The sequence below is a fragment of the Lutjanus erythropterus genome, chromosome 2 (assembly GCF_056507025.1).
Source record: "Lutjanus erythropterus isolate fLutEry1 chromosome 2, fLutEry1.hap2, whole genome shotgun sequence".
In the NCBI taxonomy this organism is placed as follows: Eukaryota; Metazoa; Chordata; class Actinopteri; order Lutjaniformes; family Lutjanidae; genus Lutjanus; species Lutjanus erythropterus.
The window spans coordinates 40,832,184-40,857,959 of NC_139318.1; the positions used below are offsets into that span (position 1 = coordinate 40,832,184).

The 25,776-nt window shown below is 40.2% G+C and overlaps 1 protein-coding gene across 1 annotated transcript in view; it reads left to right on the forward strand.

Moving 5' to 3' along the window:
• Positions 1–25,776, forward strand: part of unm_sa1614 (un-named sa1614) — a 37,690-nt gene that overhangs the window by 5,410 nt on the left and 6,504 nt on the right. The window contains exons 2-28 of the mRNA XM_084739919.1: positions 1,090–1,162; positions 1,237–1,382; positions 2,169–2,243; positions 2,559–2,608; positions 5,190–5,319; positions 5,573–5,658; positions 5,759–5,834; positions 7,080–7,160; positions 7,284–7,381; positions 7,517–7,586; positions 7,834–7,921; positions 9,667–9,715; positions 9,841–10,013; positions 10,322–10,455; positions 11,377–11,468; positions 11,580–11,766; positions 12,498–12,583; positions 12,704–12,819; positions 13,105–13,172; positions 13,269–13,376; positions 14,076–14,355; positions 14,510–14,673; positions 14,834–14,898; positions 16,311–16,354; positions 17,231–17,385; positions 17,677–17,802; positions 18,403–18,672. Of these exons, the coding sequence (XP_084596045.1) occupies positions 1,090–1,162; positions 1,237–1,382; positions 2,169–2,243; positions 2,559–2,608; positions 5,190–5,319; positions 5,573–5,658; positions 5,759–5,834; positions 7,080–7,160; positions 7,284–7,381; positions 7,517–7,586; positions 7,834–7,921; positions 9,667–9,715; positions 9,841–10,013; positions 10,322–10,455; positions 11,377–11,468; positions 11,580–11,766; positions 12,498–12,583; positions 12,704–12,819; positions 13,105–13,172; positions 13,269–13,376; positions 14,076–14,355; positions 14,510–14,673; positions 14,834–14,898; positions 16,311–16,354; positions 17,231–17,385; positions 17,677–17,802; positions 18,403–18,477 (2,895 nt within the window). The 3' untranslated portion in view covers positions 18,478–18,672. The remainder of the gene's footprint in view (positions 1–1,089; positions 1,163–1,236; positions 1,383–2,168; positions 2,244–2,558; positions 2,609–5,189; positions 5,320–5,572; positions 5,659–5,758; positions 5,835–7,079; positions 7,161–7,283; positions 7,382–7,516; positions 7,587–7,833; positions 7,922–9,666; positions 9,716–9,840; positions 10,014–10,321; positions 10,456–11,376; positions 11,469–11,579; positions 11,767–12,497; positions 12,584–12,703; positions 12,820–13,104; positions 13,173–13,268; positions 13,377–14,075; positions 14,356–14,509; positions 14,674–14,833; positions 14,899–16,310; positions 16,355–17,230; positions 17,386–17,676; positions 17,803–18,402; positions 18,673–25,776) is intronic.

Sequence of the window (25,776 nt, forward strand, 5' to 3'; positions counted from 1 at the left end):
ACTACAACTGCAAACTGTTTCACCGCGTCTGTCTCTGGTTTGTTTATATCTGCTTCCACATGAGATCATCCCGTGAGATCTCACGAGAGTCCATGAGATCTCATGAGATCATGTTCTCTCTAGTACATGATGTTAATCTAATAATATATTAAGTCCTGGCTGTAACCTGGAGGACTTTGGAGAAAATGTAAAATAGTATTTAATGAATATTTAATAGTCAGTGTTTTATAATGAACATCCAATTTAATTTTACAAGAAAAGTTGCAAAAATGTTTGTGAATGCTGTCAATTATAGTTCTTAGAAAGACTGAAAATCGGAATCAGCAAAAATCTGAATCAGCAGGTCAGATCCCGAAAAAATCAGAAATCTGAATCAGCCAAAAAAATTGTAATCGGTGCATCTCTAGTTTTCTGAAGTCTGGAGAATAATTTGCTGGCTGGGAAACCTGTAGCACCACAATATTTCATTTAAAATGTTATTTTGACATACATTTCACCTTCAACAAGTATTGCAAATCATCCAAAAATTGCAGTAGATTATACTGTAATTTTGATCAAATTTCGATTTATTGTTCGACCGTCATCTACTGTAGTTAATGCCTCATCCAACCCCACTTTGAAAATTTGGATTATCCCTTTCATGATGGCTGAATTCCATTTAGCTGCTTTGGTTTCAGGGTCCTGGTATTGTACGTGCTGACTCACTGTCACAGCTTACTGGAACACTTGATTACAACAGCAGAGTCATTGTTAATGCTGCTGGTAACACGTGTGCTTTTCCTGCCATGACAAGTCAAAGCGTCTGCTGGGAAAAACACAGAAACACTTTCTCGTGATTATTGTCGTATCGTCCAACTCGACGAGGGACTAAGCTTCAGTTTAAAAAAGCCAGACTTCAGCTGCTTCATGTGGAAATTCAGACTCACACAGGATTGAATGCAGCTGTCTGTTGTCAGAGAACAAAGCTCATCCTCTGTGTGTGTGTGTTGAGTCAGCAGGTGAATTAGTGCCACACACTCACACACACACTCAGCAGATTCACACGCTGTTTTCTCTTGTGCACGTGTGTGTGTGTGTGTGTGTGTTCAGGTTCTGGACAGTGACCGGTTGGTGTTGCAGAAAATGAAGAAAGCTGCTAAAGCCAAATACGCAGCCGGACAAGGTACTCACACACACACGCAGATATAGAAACACACACACGTCACTTCCTGTACTAACGGTGCCTCCCTCCGTCAGATCACGTGACTCACCTGGAGCAGTACATCAACTCGATGGAGAAGCTGTCGGTCAACTGTCACTCAAACGGAGAGACGGAGGTCGGCTCGGCCTTCTGCCGACTGGCGGACTTTTCTAAAGAGCTCGTCTCTCCCATGAAGAACCTGGTGAGTCATCGGTGACAGCAGTATGATGTCACAGAGGTCAGAGGTCACAGCACCCAGCAGCAACAGACGACTGGCTTGAAACCGGTCCGTTTTCAAAGTTCACTCGAAAACACCTTAAACTCCTTTTTCAGCTCATTCCAAACTCCATAGTGAAACGCTCTAATTAAAAACCTTTGATTAGTTTTGCCTGGTGCAGTTCGTTCTCCACTGGGAAACGGGTGGGTGATGTCCACCAAACAGGCACACGACGGCGTCCGCACTGAAACATCATGATGGGCGATGATATTATTGCTGGGTCTAAAAGACTTCTTGTCTCAGCACCACGTGTCTGTTTCTTAGTTGTGTTTAGAACGAAAATATTAAACACAATATGAAGATGTAGTGCAGCTTCTTTATTTCAGCTTCTTATTGTCTGGTTTCTTTACTCCTCTATGACAGTAAACCATCACCATTTTCTGACAAACAACTATTACTCAAGAAAATAATTGACGGTTAACCTGACATGAAAATAATCGTTAGTCACTACTTCAAATACAGAAGGCTTTTAAATCATGATGTTACGGTGGTACAGGGCTCAGCCGTCGTGTTGGATGATGGCGTCATCCATCGGCCAAACCTTACGGGGAAAACCTCTGAGTAGAAACCACCTGGATGTGGTTGTTTGTCGCCCATTAACGTTGTTAAACGTACAACATGATGGGTGTCGTCCCTGATTATACTTACAATCCTTTCAGTGGTGAATTTTCTCCAACATAGATGTGTGTTTGTGTGTGTTCGTGTGTGCAGTTAAAGAGCATGCTCCACAACATCAACTTCTTCCTGGACTCTCTGGTTAAAGGAGACCTGAGGGAGGTGAAGGGGGTGAGAACTTCATCTTTACTTAACTGCTTTCATATCACCTGGATGATACATTTCAGCTATTTGCAAGAGTTATTATCATATTTGCTCCTTGAGGCATCTCAGTAAAGTTCACGATGCTGATCAGATGTTGGATCTGTGTGTTTACTTTCTGTCATAAAGTCTATTTAGTGCGCTGAAGAGAATTCATCTTCAGGAGCAGGATTGTGTTCAATAAAGTTAATAACAGTAATTAAAGTGTTTGCAGCCTCATCGGTGCAGTGGATCTAAAACTCGGTTTCCTCCTCTGTGTCTCGGTCTGTCTCTGTCTCTCTGTAGGATCTGAAGAAGCCTTTTGACAGAGCATGGAGGGACTATGAGAGCAGATTGTGAGTAAAGATCACACTGAAGTATCTCTTATCCCAGTGTTTACATGCACACTAGTCTCTCTATTATTATTATTAGGATTTGGAGTACCTGCTTATGTGTTTGTGCATGCAAATATCATCATTATGGTTTCAGAAACCTGGAAAAGGTCTTGTGTAGTTTTTGAGAAACCTGAATATGTCTGCTGCAGAACTCTGAATTCTTTCTCTGCTGGAGTTTTGCTGGAGTAGTAGTCGTTAAAACAAAAAAACAGACATACATGGAATAGCACTCTTGCTGCCACTGAGCAAACATCTTTTTATGCATGCAGCATCTATTTTATATGAGACAGTTCATGCAGCTGCATCTGTTCCCTTAGACTACAGCATGTACTGCAATGAGAAGAGAGGAGCTGGGCTCAAAAATATCAAAACATATTGGCTCAATTTGCAAAACTGGCCAAATCTCCATTGCTGTGCAGGATTTTACGAAGCCAAGTTTACCTTTTTCTTCCTTTTATTGGTTATATCAGTGGGACAGCTGTGGGTTAGAACTGATGCTGGTTCATGTTGTAATTAAGTCCATTTGTATCCTGATTTAAACTGTGAAAATTCAATAGAAAGAGTTAAATTTAAAAGCTGGTAGTAAAACCGTGTACTCCTCTGTGTACTCTGGACCATGATTGGACTTAAAACCAGCCCTGATCAGTGGCTACAACAGCAGTGAGTTTAATATTTACAAGAGAGCTAAAACTTGACTCGGCTGCTTTGTGGATATAATATCCACTTCCGTCTGAAACGTATGGAAGCCGTGAGAGGAAATGAGAAAAAAATTCTGATGATCCATTTTCTAAGTCTTGTTTTCTCTCCTGTGTTTGTGACTTAAAGCAACAACAATGAGTTTTTAACTGGTTATGTAACAGGCTGAGTTTATTACTCGTGCCTCTATATGACCTACATAAACAAACAAGACCATCAGAGAAGAGAAGTTCGGCTGTTTCTATATAATTGTTCTTAATGGTTGGATCCTCTGTGAAATCAGATGAAACGAGTCTGTGTTTACATTTTTCCAGGCAAAATTAAAGTGAGTTGTATGTTAGCCAGTTAAAAAGGAGGAGGAGGAGATTTTTCTTGAGATAATTTTATTTTTGATGTTACATTTTGTGGTTATTACAATAGACTACTGCTTTGTTCTAAAGTTAACAAAATATGAAAGTTTATTGTTGTAGCTTTTAGAACAGATGGCAAAAAGATTTTGCCAGGATAATCTTTCTAACTTACTTTTTTTTTAATCTTTGAAAAAAAGGTTTTGGCAGGCATTTTTTTTCTCTCAGTTTGTTGTTGTAATGCCCATTTTGACCACAAGAGGCTGAAGTGGACCACTATTAAAAATGTATGAAGGGGTAGTTTTCATTCAGTCTCCTCTCTCCTCCGTCCACCCAGAAGTCGTTTCCCCTCCGACATGATGAAGGATCTTCCACTTGCTTAAATGCACCTGGAGGAGGCGAGGAGTGAGGATAGAGGAGGCTTAGGGAGGATCTCAGATTGAGGAAACACTGGGGTATCCTACACGGAAATCCATTATTAAGAGGCGTGATGCTGTTTGGACAGTTTCGGCGACTGTCATCCTGCATCATCAGGACACACGCAGGGAAATTAAATTCTGACTGACAGAAGTTTCTGCAGCACTTTAATGATTCTGATGTGAATATTTATGTCCTTTGATGTGACAAAGAGCTCATGAGGAAATAACTGATTATTAGTATATTAAACTGCAAATCACCGCATGTTCTGTATAATGACACAAACAGGATGGAAAGGCGTCTGGGAGATTATTACTGTGGGATCACTGTCACACACTTTTTAATGAACTAATGAGGAAAAATACCTGCAGTGGTGTGTTTACTTTATAGTGTCGTGTACAGTGATCTACAGATAATAAAATAAAACACAGGTACATGATGAGATGTGATGTAATGCACCATCATGTGTCGACGTCTAACACTTTATAATAAGTTAATTTCATTGCAAAGAGTTGTGGCATCACACAGCAGCAGTTTTTTTTTTTAAACCAATTTCACAATAAAATTGACAAACAGCTGTTTGTGTTATTGTGCAGGCAACAATAATAAATAATAAAGTAAATAAATAGCCTGAGTAAACAAACATCACTGATCTGTAGCCGATATAAGTTTTAAGATTTAAAAGGAATATTAAAAATGACAATGAAAGTCAACATCAGGAAGAATACTACTAATAATCAGCTACTTTAACTTAGAAAGATTATCCTGGCAAAACCTGACTTGGAAAATGGATCACCAGATTTTTTTTTTTCTCAGTTGCTTTTCAGGGTTTCCATAGAGATGTGATGTAATAATGTACAAACAGCCCTGTGTGACGTCAGGACGGTTTAACATCTCTGAAAATCAGGATGTTGTTTCAGTAGATGAAGGAGAGAAGGTTTGTGTGGAGCAATGTAGCGAAAGCATTAATGTGTGTGTGTGTGTGTGTGTGTGTGTGTGTGTGTGTGTGTGTGTGTGTGTGTGTGTGTGTGTGTGTGTGTGTGTGTGTGTGTGTGTGTGTGTGTGTGTGTGTGTGTGTGCAGTAAACAGGTGGAGAAGGAGAAGAGGGAGTTGGCTCGTCAGTATGGGATGGTGAGGAGCGAGGTGAGCGGAGGAGAGATCGCAGAGGAGCTCGAGAAGGAAAGACGCTCCTTCCAGCTGAGCATGTGTGAGGTCAGTGACTTCACCTCCTCCTCTTCCTTCACCTTCACCTCCTCGGTCTTCGTCTTCTTACTCTTCCTTTTTTTTACACTCCTCTTTCTGCTCCTCCTGATCCTTGACCTTTGCTTTCTTAAACCTTTCTGCTGTTCTGTCTGCTCCTTTTCCTTCCTCTGCCTCCTGATCTCACTCACACCTCGTCACCTCCTGCCTCTGCTGCTCCTCAACTACTGTCCAACAAATAAATGGACTCCTCTCTGTCTCTCAGTATCTGATCAAGGTGAACGAGATAAAGACGAAGAGAGGAGTCGACCTGCTGCAGAACCTCATCAAACACTACCACAGCCACAACAAGTAAGAACACACACACACACACACACACACACACACACACACACACACCGACATGCAGTATATGGACATGGTTGTATTAACTGTACCTGTGTGTGTGTAGTTTCCTGCAGGAGTGTGTCTCCACCACTCAGAGGTTGAAGCAGTACATGGAGGAGCTGAACGGCGTCCTGACGACGGTACGACAACTAGAAAACACTTTAATACTGCGGCTGTAATGAACCCTGCTGCCAGTAGGAGGCGCTCGCAGACTTTCTGTGTTGTGTTTGGTTGATTTATTTTTTTCTCCTGCAGTTAGAGTACGTTTACTCAAGTACTGTATTTCAGTACACTTTTGAGGTACATGTAGTATTTCCATTTTATGCTACTTTATACTTACAGTCTGTTTCCTTTTTTATCCCACTACATTTTTTTGGTAGTTTTAGTTGGTGGTTAATTTCTAAGTATGGATAAAGATACCACCTTTATTAGCTCTAAGACCAAAGTAATGTACATATTAATGCATCAATAATTAGAATTCAATATAACAATATACATCAGTCTGAAATGAGACACTTTGCATAATGAGTACTTCTACTTTTGGTACTTCTGTGGAAGTGTGTAGTTTGGCATACAAGATTTAAAGGTCCAGTATTCCATAATCTCATATTTAACAATTCAAAAGAAAAACAAACAAACAAAAAGCAGCAAGATATACCTAAAAATTCAAACAAGCCCATCCACCCAGGAGATTTCCAAGCAATAAGTATTCTGCAAAGTGCCAAAAGAGTGAGAAGAGAATTCATTTCTAATTCACTTTCCCTTTAGTTTTGATTGCAGAAAAAATATTGATGACAGTCATATTCTGAAGTATTAATATTAGAGTCTATTCTCCTCAGTTGGATTTGTTTCTAGTGTTTGAATACAGGATATTTACTTATAACAGAGTATTTTTACACTGTGGTATTGCTACTTTTAAGTAAAATATCCAAGTAATTATTCCACCACTGGAGGCTTTCCTACACCTAAAATAAACTGCAATCACATGGTCAGAACTCAGCCAATCATATGAGAGCTTATTTTTACCAGTCCTGGTCCTCAGGGCTCACTGCCCTGCATGTTTTAGATGTTTCATGGCTCCAGCACACCTGATTCAAACGATCAGTTGTTTATCAGGTTTCTGCAGAGGATTGATGATGAGCTGATCAATTTGAATCAAGGGTGTTGAAGCAGAGAAACATGCAGGTTTGATTGATTTGGTCTAAGATGCAAAAATCGACCCTGTGACTGTGTTTGACTGACCAAATTAACTGGCAGCTGATTAACAGGATTATTTTAGCCTGATGGCAGCATGTTAGTCTGGATGAATTAATCCACATTAATGAGTGTGTGTGTGTGTGTGTGTGTGTGTGTGTGTGTGTGTGTGTGTGTGTGTGTGTGTGTAGGTGAAGCAGCGTCAGGAGGAGGAGAAGAGGCAGCTGGTGTCTCTCAGAGATCAGCTGAGGCCAGTCGTCCACACAGAGCAGGTCAGAGACACAAACACTGACAATTAATTTTCTAATTATCTTTATAATGCTGTTCAGCAGGTAATTAGTGTGTGTGTGTGTGTGTGTGTGTGTGTGTGTGTGTGTGTGTGTGTGTGTGTGCAGGACTCTTTACCTAAGCAGGTGTACAGTATGCATCAGCTGCTGGGAGACAAACAGTACGGGACAGAAAGAGCAGGATTCCTCTACAAGAAGAGTGACGGGTAGAAAAACAAATTAAAAATAAACAGAAAAAAACTGAAACACTCAACACTGACCATCATCAGTATAAGTCATGAAGTTGTAGTCATAATAATATCACAAGTAGGACTATAATAATGTTTGTTTTTGTGTTTCAGGTTGAGGAAAATGTGGCAGAAGAGGAAATGTTCAGTTCACAACTGTTACCTGACCATCGCACACGCTACTGTGAGTTCACCTGAAATCCCACTGTGGTGAAAAAAATAACGTTTTTCTAAAGGTAGAGTCAGGAAGATTTGTCCAAGCTGTTCGTGAACGCACCAGAAGGATAGTTGATTGTTGAGTCTCATTACCAGGAACATTTTGGGTTGGTTAAGTGTCCCTGCAGATTTAAATGTGTTCGTTTTTAAATAAACTTAAATGAGAGGTGAAACTTTAATTGATCCCGATGAACATCCTGTCTTCTTTCTCTCAGCCGAATAAACCTCCAACCAGACTCAACCTGCTCACCTGTCAGGTTAAACCCAGTGTGGAGGACAAGAAATGCTTCGACCTCATCTCTCGTAAGACACACACACACACACACACACACACACACACACACACACACGAAATAATAAAACTCAAGTTTTACATTATAAATACAATCAAGCATAGAGTGAAAATAAGCATAAATCTAATAATAACTAATAACAATACATATAATATCGTTTGTGATATAAATATGATTATCATATAATTGTTTCATATGTAATTATTAATATCCAACAAATCTGTATTTGTTCTGTGATTGTAAATGATGAGCTGGGGGCTAAAAACTGCCCATGTTCAAATCATGCAACGTTCAGCCTTGGAGGGTATTTTCATGCATAAACCATGACCGCTTTACACGCTACACGGTAGATTTATGTATAATTTAACAACACTGGGTCATATAACAAGATTAAGTTGTAGTTTCCTGTTTGTTATACAAAAAATCTGTAGACAGTAGAATGTATGAATAAATAATAAGTCATAGAAATGAAAATAAAAACTAGATATTTTTATGGTGGGATGCGAGCATGAATTAAAGAGGTGGATGGTTTTAATCAGCTGCTGCAGAGTCCTCCTGTCCTGGACCGTTCACATCCCATAATGCCCGTTTGTGACGTCTCCAGTCCGTTACAAGGACATGATGCAAGAATATTTCCATAAGAAATACAGCTGTTTCTGAGCCTTCTTTACCAGGGTGGAGGTGTATGATGTCTATGATAGATGATTCCCAGGAACCTAAAACTGTTCACCTTCTCCTCCTCAGCTCCACTGATGTAGGCAGTGGTTTGTGTCTTTGACTGTTTTTGTTCCAAAAATCAGCAATCGGCTCCTTGGTTTTGCTGACGTTGAGCAGTAGGTTGTTTTCTGTGCACGACTCTGCAAGACTGTTGATTTCCTCCTGATATGAAGTCTCTTTGTTGTTTAAAATCCGACTGATGACGGTGGTGTCTCTGTGAGTTCTCTCATTTTCGGGTCATTACTTACATCAGTGGTTTTCAGACTTTTTTTTCCTGCAAAAGGCAACTTTTAAAGAGCAAGCCAAGCCAAAATCTCATGGCGCACCTGTATTCATATTCATGCAGGATAGCCTCTTTCACCAACTTAACCAACAGAGGTTCTGTGATATTACAAACGTATCACTCAGCAGTTTCATTTTTAGCGTCTTTCCTCGGTTTCTAATCTATATCGCACATAAAGGAAGGAAAATAATTTTTTTTATGTATGATTTAATGTGAAACTCAGAACATAACCTGCTCCTGACCAGGTTATGAGTTCAGCATCAGTTACCATGGTGATCTAGCCAGGTTAAAAGAGAGCCACCTTCGTGACACTGAAAATCCTGGGTTTAGATTCAACATACCTCGCTAACACATGAATCACACTTCGTAATACAGCCCTCTGGTGGGAAAAAAGGTTTCAAATTTAAAAATGTATTCATAACGTTTTGTATAGTTAGTCATCGTCAAGAAAAAAATCTTAAGGTGAGAAACACATAAGTTTTAGACATACATCTTTATGTTTAAAACATTGTTTTAAAGCTGTTTATCTTTGTTTGTTGCCGGTGGTTACCTAAATAACCTTAGCTCAAAGCTTTTCAGACTCACTGTTGCTGTCATCAAACAAATATATTGAACATGTGTCCAGCTATACTGTCTGATAACTAAAAGTTAATCCACGCCTTCCCGCCAATCAGAATCAAGAATTTTATAGATGCCATGTGACAGTTTCATGTGTTAATATATAATAGTGTATTAAAAGATATTTTGCCCTCCAGATAATCGGACCTATCACTTCCTGGCTGAAGATGAAGCAGAATGTGTGGCGTGAGTCAAAAATGTTCTTTATTTTTGTCATAATCTGATACTGGTCCTATCCTTATGTTGATTATCATAAAAAATAAAAGTATTAAATGTGTTTTGTGTGTATATCTTTGTGTGTCTGTGTTCAGCTGGATCTCGGTGCTCAGTAACAGTAAGCAGGAGGCTCTGAACGTGGCTCTGGACGGGGGGAGGAAAGGGGGAGGAGGTGGGGAGAGCAGCGTGGAGGATCTGACCCGGGCCATCACTGATGACATCAGACGGATGCCAGGAAACAACAACTGCTGCGACTGTGGAGCTCCAGGTAGTCTCTGTCAATCAATCAGTCAATCAATCAATCAATCAGTCAGTCAATCATGTGCTCTCTTACTCGACCTCATCTCCACCCTCCTTTAACCAAACATGGACTCTCCTGCTCCAGTAGAAACTAAATAAAAACAATTACAAGAGTCACAATAAACATCAGTTATCTACATGTAATGATTACAGGAATAATTTTGTAGCCAACTGGCAGAAAATTAATGATTATTTGATAATAAAACTATTTTTTCTATCACTACTTTCAACGCTGCTGTCAGTGACAATAAACTTAAATTCTCTCTCTCTCTGTAGAACCAGGATGGCTCTCGACCAACCTGGGTATCCTGACCTGCATCGAGTGTTCAGGGATCCACAGGGAGATGGGGGTCCACGTCTCCAGGATCCAGTCTCTGAGTCTGGACAGTCTGGGGACCTCAGACCTGCTGGTAGGTCTCTCCTGCTACCTAACAAGCTAATCAATTTGCAGTCCATCCTTTAGTCAGCTGATTTAAGTTTTTGTCAGGTTTAAGCTGCAGATTGTGAAGCCATTTTTTGTTAGCTGTGCACAAAATCAAAACTGAAAGCTCTGTGATTGGATGTTTCTTATTGGTTTACATCTTGTGAGTCATAGTTTACATCTCATGTTACATTTTCATGGCCACCGTCTTGTACATGTTGATTTTTTTTTAATTTAAAAAGAAAAGATATATTTCTAACACAGTCAGTTTTTGCACTAGAGAATTTAATGTCTATGTAAGCTGAGGCTGTGCTCCAGCTGTGAGTCACCTTAAATATTCTCTGTTATTATTTTCACAAAATGTTGATTTTTAGGCAATTTTGATATCCTCATGTAAAGAAGGGCTCACAAAGTGCTGAACTCCTCGTAATACGAGATGTGATGGTGGTGATGGAAAACATTACTGTTTCTCTCTGTCTCCAGGTATTAAATGAATAATCCTGTAATGTTGATTTATTCTATCAAACCTCATTGATTGTTATTTTGTTTTATTTGATATCGTCTTCTGTCATACTTTGAATTGCTCTTGTGTGCACACTTTACCTCTCCCAAAATGTACAAAGTTCTTACATTTTTAAACAATCTGTGGCCAGCAGAGGAAATAAAACTGCTTTTGTCCTGATGTATATTTTGTCATACAAACTAACTAAACCCAGCTGACAACAGGATGGACTGAAGCTTCTTGACTAACAAGATACACCATGTAAAACAGACAGCTTTGGAGTAGTTGGAAGTTGGATTTCCCTCAGATGAAGCCAGTTTAGCTGTTTCTCCAGTTATTCTGTCTCTGTTGTCAGAATTATGAGGTTAACTTCAGACCGTAGATATGTCTGTCTTCACTCTTTCCCAGTTGGCCAGGAATGTTGGTAACTCTGGTTTTAATGAAATACTGGAGGCGAACCTGCTGAGTCCGTCGCTGAAGCCTTCCCAGCACAGCCACATGTAAGACACACACACAGGTGCATGTTATCTTACTGCAGTTAAAAAAAAAAAGTTTTTATTTAATGGATCTGATGCAATATATTTGTGTGGCATGTGTGTGTGTGTATGCAGGTCGGAGCGTAAAGAATTCATCCTATCCAAGTATCAGGACGTTCATTTTGTGAGGCGGAGCCACAGCTCTACCGCAGCGCTGCGACTTGGCCTACAGGAGGCAACCAAGAACTGCGACATCTACAGTCTGATCCAGCTGTACGCTCAGAGGATGGACCTGAGCCAGCCACTGCACACACACATACAGGTACATACACACAGGTAGACATAAAAGTATACACACATACAGGTACACACAGACACACAAGTATACACATGTACAGGTACACACAGGAACACACACACACATATAGATATACACACATACAGGTACACACAGACACACAAGTATACACACATACAGGTACACATGTGTGCAGGTATACACATGCATACACACACGGGTACATATGCACACACGTACAGGTATACACCGGTACACACATACAGGTATACACTCAGGTATGCACACATACAGGAATTCACACATGTACACACATACATACATACAGGTATACACACTGAGATGCATACATACAGACACACACATATGCACACACACAGGTACACACACATACAGGTATACACACTGCTATACACACATGCAGGTATACACACAGCTATGCACACAGGTACACGCACACACACACATACAGGTATACACATAGCTATACATATGGGTACACATCCATACAGGCATACACACAGGTACACACACATATATGTATCACACAGATATACACACACATATAGGTATACACACAGCTACACACACATACAGGTATGCACACAGGCACATATAAATACAGGTATATACACAGGTACACACACATATAGATATACACACAGGTACACACACAGGGACACACACATGCACTCACACAATAGCAGGCAGACTCCTATAAACATACACTCAGTAGTGTGTTTCCATGCCAACAGGAGAAAGGGGAGACGGCGCTCCACCTAGCTGTCCTATTGGCTGACAGGACATCGCTGCACATCCTGGACTTCCTGGCTCAGAACTGGTCAGTCTGCTCTGACAATGTTTATGAGTGATTCCATCTCGGTGTGTTAATGTGTACACTTGTGTGTTTACGTGTGTGTATATGTGTTTGTGTGTATGTGTGTGTGTGTTTTTTCTTCAGCTCCAATGTGGACATGCAGACGTCATCAGGAAACACGGCGCTGCATTACAGCTGTCTGCACAACAAGAGCGACTGTGTGAGACTGCTGCTGAGAGCCAGGGCCAACACACACATCAGTAATACATACACACAACAACACACAACACCAACACACAAATCCATCTGTACACTGTTTGTGTGGACCCTTGCCAAATTTCCCCTCCTCCACCCTTTAACCCTTACCTAAAGCCAGTTTAAACATGGACCCTGAAAACAAGTCTTAACCCTTTTAGACAGAATATTAAAGTTACTTTAAAAAAAATGTTCAGCTGGTTTTCAGAAATGTAGACATACATGTACTTTCCTGTGGATGATTATCATGACAGAGAACATCTTAGTAATACTGTCACTTTTTTTGACAGAGAACGAGTTGGGGGAGACCGCTCTGGACGTGAGCCGCAAGTTGAAGCATAGCCACTGTGAGGCGCTGGTGAGGTCACAGTTACACTTGTCTACATATGACTGACTACTACTACTACTGACGTCAAGGTTACACTCAGTGTTATGTCACTGTGTTTTTGTGCAGCTTCAGCAGGCCCAGTCCAACCAGTTTGACCATCACGTCCATGTGGAGTATGAGTGGAGGCTTCGACATGACGATCTCTATGACAGTGACGATGACTTTGACGACAAGGTAACCATGGCAACTGAGAATGCTGATATATCTTCTTAATTCCATCTTTGTTCAAGACGAATAAGTTGCGTAAAATGCAGTTCTGTCTGGAATGGAGCCCTTGATTTGTAAAAATCCCGCAGGATTTGTGTCCATTTCATTCATTGCAAATGGTCAAAATCTGGGTAGGTTTTATTTGGAAAATCCAGGTTTTGGATTGGCCAACTCCTGTTACCATCAGGGGAGCTTTTATTTTTTGAAATTCAGCCTTATCTGCGGCCCCTAGTCAGCTTCTGTTATCATTACATGGGCCTTTTATTTTGAAAAGACAGCCTCCAATAGAGTGCCCAGTGTGACTTCCTGTTACCCTCTGAAGGGACTCTTATTTTTCAAAACCCAATATTGTCTGTGGCTACCTAGTGCGTTCCTGTTAACATCTGGGAGCTTTTATTTTGAAAATCTGGCCTCATCCAAAGCACCTGGTGTAAGCTATTGAAGTGTGTGTTATTCATCTCCATATAGTTGAGGACATACTTTATTTTGGCCTCTCAGGAGAAAAGATGTGACTATGTGCATGAAGCTTTGGTAGTTTTGTATATTTATGAAAATGTAAACAACAGTCACGCCCACAATTTAAGTTTAAGTTTTGGTTTAGTGGTGTGATTCTGCTAGCCAATAAATTATTGATAAACTAACATCACGCGTCCTCTTGTGTTTCAGAATGGTCCTGTGAAGAAGGAGCGCTTCTCCTCTTCCTCGTCCTCCTCCTTCACCTCCTCCTTCTCCTTCTCCTCCCGTCCCTTCAGCTTCAGTCAGTCCACCTCCTCCTCCATCACCCCTTCTTCCACTGGAGTAGCAGGAGGAGGTCTGCTCAGTGTGGGGAGGAGGCTCGCCATGGCGATGGAGCTCCACAGCCGGCCCTCTGGCTGCGGCGCCGCCTCCAGCCCCCCTCCTCCTCCCCCGTCCTCCCCTGCACCTCCGCTGCCCCCGAGGATGAAAGGTGAGCTCAGACAGTGAGATTTATTGTCACATCTGTAAAGTTTCCAGATGTTTCTTTGAGGGAAAAATGGAGGAAGTGCTGAGTTTTCATTAACAGCAAATTAAAACAGGAAACAAAATATAATCAAACATATCTATTTTCTCTCAACCTCCAGCTCCCAATGTTCCTCCTCCTCCCCCTCCTGCTGGGGGGGACGGAGTTGGGGAGGAGGACGAGGAAGAGGGGGAGGTCTTCCTCTCCATGACAGGAAACAGAAAGACGACCCCTCCCCCCATCGCCGTCCGTCACAAGAGAAGCTGCTCTGAGTCAGGCAAGCACGCTAACATCTGAGACACACTAATTAATCTGTCAGTGTGATTCTGTGCTATTAACTGTGTGTGTGTGTGTGTGTGTGTGTGTGTGTGTGTGTGTGTGTGTGTGTGTGTGTGTGCGCGTGCGTGCGTGCGTGCGTGCGTGCGTGCGTGCGTGCGTGTGTGTAGATTACGGGTTGCCAACCAGTCCCAGGATCTACAGCGGTCCAGACTCCTCCTTTAAGAAGTGTGTGTGAGTATCTTGACACACAATCACATTTTATTTTATCGAAAGGAACAAGGCGTCTGATTGGATCTGTAGCAACATGATGTCATGCCAGCCAAGGTCAAAGACAAACTGAATTGTACATTTCTATAAAACCGTTTTGGGGCTGATGTGATTACATCACGGTTTTAGCTGGAGAAAAAACTAGAGCTAGACACAGAGTGGGTGCCAACTTGAGTTGAACACTGCAGGGACAGAAATGTCGGCCTACGTTGTTGTTCGCTGGTGTGACGTGGTGAGGAGTAGAAACATTATTATTATTTCATTTTCTATCACACTATCCCGATGTATCTGGGTTGCAAACCTGAGAATGTCAGTGTGTTATCTGGTGTAATTAATAATTATTGAGGCATCTATCTAACAAGTTTGGCTGGAGGCAGAGTTATTGCAGCTAGTAAGCTAGTCTTAGTTAGCCAGACATGCGAACGTTTGCAGCTTATGTTAGAGCAGATGAAGGTGTGGTCTTGTGTTTCATGTTTTTGAGAGACAACGAAAAAAACGTCACCGTCCAAACTCATGAAACGCAGAGTATCGCTCTTCTTAGAGCCTCCTGCACACCTTCAACATGGAGAGAAATGGAAAGCTTGACAGCTCTAGTTACGGTTGCTAAGCTATGATTGGACAGTTGCTGTTTGGAGGTGGGGCTTAGCAAAGGTTCGGTTGTCCCACCCTATGGCAATTGTTGAAAGATGGTCCCTCCCACTGAGTGAGCGTGTTCGGGTCAGGCCAGTCTGCTCCCACTAGTTAAAAGGTGAACTTTATGAAATAACACTTGCAGTTCTGGGGAGTGAGTGAGCGTACATATTCAGAAAAACTTTCGATTGTTAAAAAAAACAAGCATCATAATATTTACCAACAGAAGAGGGGTTTATAGACACTTGTTGGCTGGGAACCATGGTCACAAAAAGTGAAATTGCCAAACTGTAAAACCTCTGATAGTTTAATCTTTATAAAAGTGTGTTGTTTGTTCAAACGTTGTCCAAACTCTCAGAACTTTATTTAAAATTCTAGTGAGATACCAAATACGTCTGGCTGGATTTTTGTGAAATGATACAGCAGATATGAAATATTTCCATCGGATGGAAAGGTTGAGCCTCATAAACACGAAATCTTGTGGAAACAAAGAATTTTGACAACAGGATACACAAAAGTTTTCCATTAAATTTTAAATGAACAGAAGAAGATATGTGAGGTTAAAGTTAGATTTATTCTCACCAGTGTGTGCTGAAGCATGAAGACACTGAAACAGCTCCCCTTCAGCTGAACAGAGAGACTGTACTGACCTCTGGTGGACTGAAGCTGAACTACACCTCTGATAATAAACTTATCTCCTTCTTTCTCTGTCTGTCTCTTTCTCTCTGTCCTGTCTGTCTCTCCAGGCCGTCTTCTCCTCTCAGCTCAGTGGCTGAACGACCCGACAGAGGTACTCCCAGTTCTTTCCCCTCGGATCCACGTCTGTTTTATCAGTCTGGAGTCTGATGAATTTATCATGTGTAACTGATAGTAATGACGGCTCACCGTTTTGGACCAGAAGCTTAGACCAGAAGTTCAAATAGCAAGGGGACGATAAAGTTAGATTGTAAATTCTGGTATTCGATCAAATGCTTTACACATATTGGTTCACATTTTTCATTCATCATATCATTGTATTTTATTTGCTATACTTCACTGTTGAGTTATTTGATCAAGAGATTGCCAACTATTTCCCGTCAGTCGCTGAACTTTAAGAACATTTGATAGTTCAAATGTTTCCAAATTTTCCTGGCCCCTGGTTCCTTAAGATAGTAAACAGACAAAAGCAATTTTAAGATGTCACCTTGGACTTTGGCAAACTATTTTACTCTGACATTTTAAGGAGAAGACAGAATATATTCTGCAGATTAGTGAACGTTACATTTCTGGCTGCTTCTTTGTGTTATAAAATGCAGATGCATTTTGGCATTCCTGCAACATTCTTCATGGGTTTTTTTTCACCCTTTTTCCTTTGTTTATAAGCAAATATATATATTTATTTATATATGTAGAAAAGAAAAAAAATATCACATATAAAAAATCTTAATCTACTGGGTTATCTTTAAAAGATATTATTATATTAGGTTAAATTCAATCAAAAATATTATTATTAGAAAAATATTTTAACAAATGAAATTAATAAAATGACTGACCTGTCAATTTGATTGATCATTCGTATTAAAATTCATACAATGAATCTATCACATCATTAACTTACATAAATTCACCTTTTATTCCAATAACCTTGATGTTGAAACATTTATATTAACTTCTCTCTCTTTCTGAGGTTTTCGGAGGGCCGACAGTGACGGTAGCTCCTCCCACTTCCTGCAGCCTGCCAGTAAAGCGCCGCCCAACGGCTCTCCCACCAGTCAGCGCTCTCAGAGCTTTGAGAATGACAGAAGAGGCCCCGCGCCCCAGCCGCTTCCTCGCAGATCATTGGTGAGATCTTCAAAAACCCCACCTAGAACCTTTGAAACCATCACCATAGCAACAGCCTTCAACTGCCTAGCAACCCCCCCTAGGAACATAGTAACCACCTACTAATGACTTAGCAACCATGTAGCAACACCTTAGAGACAAAATGTGATGGGAGGTACCTAAGTATTTTTACTAAAGTAGTGTACTTTTTTAAGGTACTTGTACTTTTTCTTGAGTATATACACATTTTCTTTTTCTAATAATAAGTAATATTTTTTTGAGTTGACTATTCATGTTATTTATCTCCATCAGCCCCGGGGTGCGACGTCCCGTCGCGTTGAGGCGCTGTATGACTGTCAGGCTGACCACCATGACGAGCTGAGCTTCTCTGAGGGACAGGTGCTGGTGGTCCTGGGACAGGAGGACAGCGATTGGTGGGTACGTATCATCATCCTGCACTCTGATTGGTCCTCCCGTTGGTGTTTCAGAGAAAGTGACTTCAGCTGGTCCTTGGAGCTGCTGACTGTACCTGTTCGTTCATCTTTAAATATCAGGGGCTTAACCTCAGTGTTCCTTGTGTTAACACAAACTGTGATGAAAAATATTCAACCCCCTTTTCATGATGAATTAAAGACTTAAAGCTGCAGTAGGTGAGGTTTTCTTTTGGCATCATGTGGCAAAAGTTTCATGATATAATTCAGGAGGTCTGTCAGAAAACTAGACTGTTTTCAGAGCCAGTAGGAGGAAGAAAATCTAGCCTATGACTGAGGACTCCAGCCAATCACAGATCAGTAAGATAGTTGATTGTTGAGTCAGAAGAAAGTTTCAAAACAAAAACTATGATGAAATATATTAAATTTTTTTGTCAAGAATAAAAACTAAAAAATGTGAAAGATTTACAAATTACTGTTCAAAGCAAACTTTCTCATAATGTGGTAAAAGTTAACCTATCGTGTCTTTAGTTCTTGTTGACTAAAACTAACAATAATCAAATGTCTAAAATGTGACTAAAACTAAAACGTGTGTGTGTTTATCCAGCATGGTTACATAGAGGACGAACCAGACCAGAGAGGTTTGTTTCCATCCTCCTTCGTCCAGCTGCTCTTAGACTGACGTGAACCAGGACCTGGACCGGTGCAGACCCTGGAACCAGTTCAGATCCAGACCACATGAGTCAACCTGGAGAACCAGAACCTGGAGCTCAGGAGAACCAAACCAGAACCAAACCAGATCAGCGCTGAGCGGCTGAAGCTGAACCTCTGATCCAGGATGGACCAGGTCCTGGGTCCTGACCAGCTCCAGCAGCCTGTGAGTCACATGATCACTGCTCCTACAGTTCCTGTTGTTGTAGCAACCAGGGTTTCCTATGCCTTCCGTTACCATGGAAATGTAACAGATGACCTTTCGGGGAAGAATCTAGACCAGACTAGATCTTTGGGTCATATGATAATGTTGCCATGGAGACGGCCTCGCACAAACCGATCAGCGATGATTCGAGGCTGATGTTGACGATACTTTTATTTATTTATTTATTTATTTAAATTTAAAAATGATATTTTATTAAGCGCACAGATCACACCAGGTCACTTCAAAATAAAACAATCCTGTTGAGCTTTTATTTTGAAGTTCCACTGAACGACTTTTTTTTTCTGTCTTAATTTATTCTTATGTAATTATTGTCACTGATCCAGTGGAGATGCCTCTACTCAAGCCGAGTCTGTCCCATTTGAGGCTCCGCCTCCTTGAAGGGAGCGGGGCTCTAAAGGTCTAACACGTCATAGACATGTGAAGATGCTGCATTGGCCTTTGGACTGTATGTCAGTGTTGCCACAATTTTGAACAAGGCAAGATTGGTCTTTGTGGAGTAAATTCAAAACCCCCCCAATTTTTTTCTGACTCCATCTAGATCATAAACCCTTGAACATAACATGACTATGTATGTATGTATGTACTAACTCTCTCCACCATGTATGTATGTATGTATGTATGTATGTATGTAAGTATGTACCCACTCCCTCTCCACCATGTATGTATGTATGTATGTATGTATGTACGTACCCACTCCCTCTCCACCATGTATGTATGTATGTATGTATGTATGTATGTATGTATGTACCCACTCCCTCCACCATGTATGTATGTATGTATGTATGTATGTATGTATGTATGTATGTATGTACCCACTCCCTCCACCATGTATGTAAGTATGTATGTATGTATGTACCCACTCCCTCCACCATGTATGTATGTATGTATGTATGTATGTATGTAAGTATGTACCCACTCCCTCTCCACCATGTATGTATGTATGTCTGTAACTAAGTATGTACCCACTCCCTCTCCACCATGTATGTATGTATGTATGTATGTATGTATGTATGTATGTATGTATGTATGTACCCACTCCCTCTCCACCATGTATGTATGTATGTATGTATGTATGTAAGTATGTATGTACCCACTCCCTCTCCACATGTATGTATGTATGTATGTATGTAAGTATGTACCCACTCCCTCTCCACCATGTATGTATGTATGTATGTATGTAAGTAAGTATGTACCCACTCCCTCTCCTGTATGTATGTATGTATGTATGTATGTATGTATGTACCCACTCCCTCTCCACCATGTATGTATGTATGTAAGTATGTATGTACCCACTCCCTCTCCACCATGTATGTATGTATGTATGTATGTATGTACCCATTCCCTCTCCACCATGTATGTATGTATGTATGTATGTATGTATGTATGTAAGTATGTACCCACTCCCTCTCCAACATGTATGTATGTATGTATGTATGTAAGTATGTACCCACTCCCTCTCCAACATGTATGTATGTATGTAAGTATGTACCCACTCTCTCTCCACCATGTATGTATGTATGTATGTATGTATGTATGTATGTATGTACCCACTCCCTCTCCACCATTTATGTATGTATGTATGTATGTATGTATGTATGTACCCACTCCCTCCACCATGTATGTATGTATGTATGTATGTATGTATGTATGTATGTAAGTATGTACCCACTTCCTCTCCACCATGTATGTATGTATGTCTGTAAGTATGTACCCACTCCCTCTCCACCATGTATGTATGTATGTATGTATGTATGTATGTATGTATGTATGTACCCACTCCCTCTCCACCATGTATGTATGTATGTATGTAAGTATGTATGTACCCACTCCCTCTCCACCATGTATGTATGTATGTATGTATGTATGTATGTACCCACTCCCTCTCCACCATGTATGTATGTATGTATGTATGTATGTATGTAAGTATGTACCCACTCCCTCTCCAACATGTATGTATGTATGTATGTATGTAAGTATGTACCCACTCCCTCTCCAACATGTATGTATGTATGTAAGTATGTACCCACTCTCTCTCCACCATGTATGTATGTATGTATGTATGTATGTATGTATGTATGTACCCACTCCCTCTCCACCATTTATGTATGTATGTATGTATGTATGTATGTACCCACTCCCTCCACCATGTATGTATGTATGTATGTATGTATGTATGTATGTAAGTATGTACCCACTCCCTCTCCACCATGTATGTATGTATGTCTGTAAGTATGTACCCACTCCCTCTCCACCATGTATGTATGTATGTATGTATGTATGTATGTATGTATGTATGTATGTACCCACTCCCTCTCCACCATGTATGTATGTATGTATGTATGTAAGTATGTATGTACCCACTCCCTCTCCACATGTATGTATGTATGTATGTATGTATGTATGTAAGTATGTACCCACTCCCTCTCCACATGTATGTATGTATGTATGTAAGTATGTATGTATGTAAGTATGTACCCACTCCCTCTCCACCATGTATGTATGTATGTATGTATGTATGTAAGTAAGTATGTACCCACTCCCTCTCCTGTATGTATGTATGTATGTATGTACCCACTCCCTCTCCACCATGTATGTATGTATGTAAGTATGTATGTACCCACTCCCTCTCCACCATGTATGTATGTATGTATGTATGTATGTATGTATGTACCCACTCCCTCTCCACCATGTATGTATGTATGTATGTATGTATGTATGTATGTATGTATGTATGTATGTATGTATGTATGTATGTATGTACCCACTCCCTCTCCAACATGTATGTATGTATGTATGTATGTAAGTATGTACCCACTCCCTCTCCAACATGTATGTATGTATGTATGTATGTATGTATGTATGTATGTATGTATGTACCCACTCCCTCTCCACCATGTATGTATGTATGTATGTACCCACTCCCTCTCCACCATGTATGTATGTATGTATGTAAGTATGTATGTACACACTCCCTCTTCACATGTATGTATGTATACATACATGTATGTATGTATGTCTCTCTCCACCGTGTGTATGAATGTATGCATGTATGTATGTACCCACTCTCTCTCCACCATGTATGTATGTATGTATGTATGTATGTATGTATGTACCCACTCTCTCCACCATGTACGTACATACGTATGTATGTATGTATGTATGTATGTATGTATGTATGTATGTATGTACCCACTCCCTCCACCATGTATGTATGTATGCATGTATATATGTATGTACCCACTCTTTTTCCACCATGTATGTATGTATGTATGTATGTATGTATGTATGTATGTATGTATGTATGTACCCACTCCCTCTCCACCATGTATGTATGTGTGTATGTATGTATGTATGTATGTACCCACTCTCTCTCCACCATGTATGTATGTATGTATGTACCCACTCCCTCTCCACCATGTATGTATGTATGTATGTATGTACCCACTCCCTCTCCACCATGTATGTATGTATGTATGTATGTATTTATGTATGTATGTATGTATGTACCCACTCTCTCTCCACCATGTATGTATGTATGTATGTATGTATGTATGTATGTATGTACCCACTCCCTCTCCACCATGTATGTATGTATGTATGTATGTATGTATGTACCCACTCTCTCTCCACCATGTATGTATGTATGTATGTATGTATGTATGTATGTACCCACTCCCTCTCCACCATGTATGTATGTATGTATGTATGTACCCACTCCCTCTCCACCATGTATGTATGTATGTATGTATGTATTTATGTATGTATGTATGTATGTACCCACTCTCTCTCCACCATGTATGTATGTATGTATGTATGTATGTATGTATGTACCCACTCCCTCTCCAACATGTATGTATGTATGTATGTATGTATGTATGTATGTACCCACTTTCTCTCCACCGTGTGTATGAATGTATGCATGTATGTATGTACCCACTCTCTGTCCACCATGTATGTATGTATGTATGTATGTATGTATGTATGTATGTATGTACCCACTCTCTCCACCATGTACGTACGTATGTATGTATGTATGTATGTATGTATGTATGTATGTATGTACCCACTCTCTCTCCACCGTGTGTATGAATGTATGCATGTATGTATGTACCCACTCTCTCTCCACCATGTATGTATGTATGTATGTATGTATGTATGTATGTATGTATGTACCCACTCTCTCCACCATGTACGTACGTATGTATGTATGTATGTATGTATGTACCCACTCCCTCCACCATGTATGTATGTATGCATGTATATATGTATGTACCCACTCTTTTTCCACCATGTATATATGTATGTATGTATGTATGTAAGTATGTACCCACTCCCTCTCCACCATGTATGTATGTATGTATGTATGTACCCACTCCCTCTCCACCATGTATGTATGTATGTATGTATGTATGTATGTATGTACCCACTCCCTCTCCAACATGTATGTATGTATGTATGTATGTATGTATGTATGTAAGTATGTACCCACTCCCTCTCCAACATGTATGTATGTATGTATGTAAGTATGTACCCACTCCCTCTCCAACATGTATGTATGTATGTATGTATGTATGTATGTACCCACTCCCTCTCCACCATGTATGTATGTATGTATGTACCCACTCCCTCTCCACCATGTATGTATGTATGTATGTACCCACTCCCTCTCCACCATGTATGTATGTATGTATGTAAGTATGTAAGTACCCACTCCCTCTCCACATGTATGTATGTATGTATGTATGTATGTATGTATGTATGTATGTATGTATGTATGTATGTATGTAAGTACCCACTCCCTCTCCAACATGTATGTATGTATGTATGTATGTATGTATGTATGTATGTATGTATGTAAGTACCCACTCCCTCTCCACCATGTATGTATGTATGTATGTAAGTAAGTATGTACCCACTCCCTCTCCACCATGTATGTATGTATGTATGTATGCATGTATGTATGTATGTATGTATGTACCCACTCTCTCTCCACTATGTATGTATGTATGTATGTATGTATGTATGTATGTACCCACTCTTTCTCCACCATGTATGTATGTATGTATGTATTTATGTATGTAAGTATGTACCCACTCCCTCTCCACCATGTATGTATGTATGTATGTATGTATGTATGTATGTAAGTATGTACCCACTCCCTCTCCACCATGTATGTATGTATGTATGTATGTATGTATGTATGTATGTATGTATGTACCCACTCCCTCTCCACCATGTATGTATGTATGTATGTATGTATGTATGTACCCACTCTCTCCACCATGTATGTATGTATGTAAGTATGTACCCACTCCCTCTCCACCATGTATGTATGTATGTATGTCTGTATGTATGTATGTATGTATGTATGTATGTATGTACCCACTCCCTCTCCACGTGTATGTATGTAAGTATGTACCCACTCCCTCTCCACATGTATCTATGTATGTATGTATGTATGTATGTATGTATGTAAGTATGTACCCACTCCCTCTCCTGTATGTATGTATGTATGTATGTAAGTAAGTATGTACCCACTCCCTCTCCACCATGTATGTATGTATGTATGTATGTATGTATGTATGTACCCACTCCCTCTCCACCATGTATGTATGTATGTAAGTATGTATGTACCCACTCCCTCACCACCATGTATGTATGTATGTATGTATGTATGTATGTATGTATGTATGTATGTATGTACCCACTCCCTCTCCACCATGTATGTATGTATATATGTATGTATGTATGTACCCACTCCCTCTCCAACATGTATGTATGTATGTATGTATGTATGTAAGTATGTACCCACTCCCTCTCCAACATGTATGTATGTATGTATGTATGTATGTATGTATGTATGTAAGTATGTACCCACTCCCTCTCCAACATGTATGTATGTATGTATGTATGTATTTATGTATGTACCCACTCCCTCTCCACCATGTATGTATGTATGTATGTATGTATGTAAGTATGTACCCACTCCCTCTCCACCATGTATGTATGTATGTATGTATGTATGTATGTATGTATGTACCCAATCCCTCTCCACCATGTATGTATGTATGTACCCACTCCCTCTCCACCATGTATGTATGTATGTATGTATGTATGTATGTACGTATGTATTTATGTACCCACTCTCTCCACCATGTATGTATGTATGTACATATTTATGTATGTATGTATGTATGTTAGGGCTGAACGATTTATCGTTTTCTGATCGAAATTGCGATTTCAGACAACGCGATCACGTGATCGCCAAAGCTGCGGTTTTTTGCAGTGCTCCTGAGGGCTGTACTACGAAGCAAGCTCAACACAGCCAGGCTTTCTTTGCATGATCTGGATCGACAAAGCCTAAAACCGCAATCAGAGATAACGGGTATCACGACGGTGGTTATCAACTCACTTTGTTAATCCAGGCTTTCATCTTCAGACTCTGTGCGCGCTCACATAAAAGGGGCGTTTGTTGCGTCATTTCACTCTTCTTCCACATGAAATGAAGCGATCGAGCCACTTAAGTCAAAATGATCAAGTTGTTATAATTATGAGCTGTGGAAAGTATACTAAATACATTACGGCAAAAACAACATTGTTGCTGCAAATAAAGCAGGAGAAGAAGAATGCCGTCAGAAAATGACTGATGGACTAAATGTGGTCTTAATGCTGCTGTTTATTCTAACATGAAAACTGCACATTAAACAATAAAACTCGATACAGCAGATTTAAACATGATGAAGTCTATCTGACACTGTCCTATGATGACAGAGACGTGGACATCACTGAAGTTTTTGGCTAAACCAACGTAAAATGAGTGTTACTGATTTAAGGCTGTGATAAATGATGATGAATTTTCTAATCAGTGATCTGAGCTGCAAAATCACCGAGACAAAACAGATAACAGTAAAAAGTATTCAAAGTGTCTGTAGTTGTTTCATCATTATTTTAGTGTGTGGATTATATACCATGTCAATTTAAAGTGTTAATATGATCTGGAGCAAACGGGGAAAATGACTCTGCATCACCAAACGGAGGTTACCA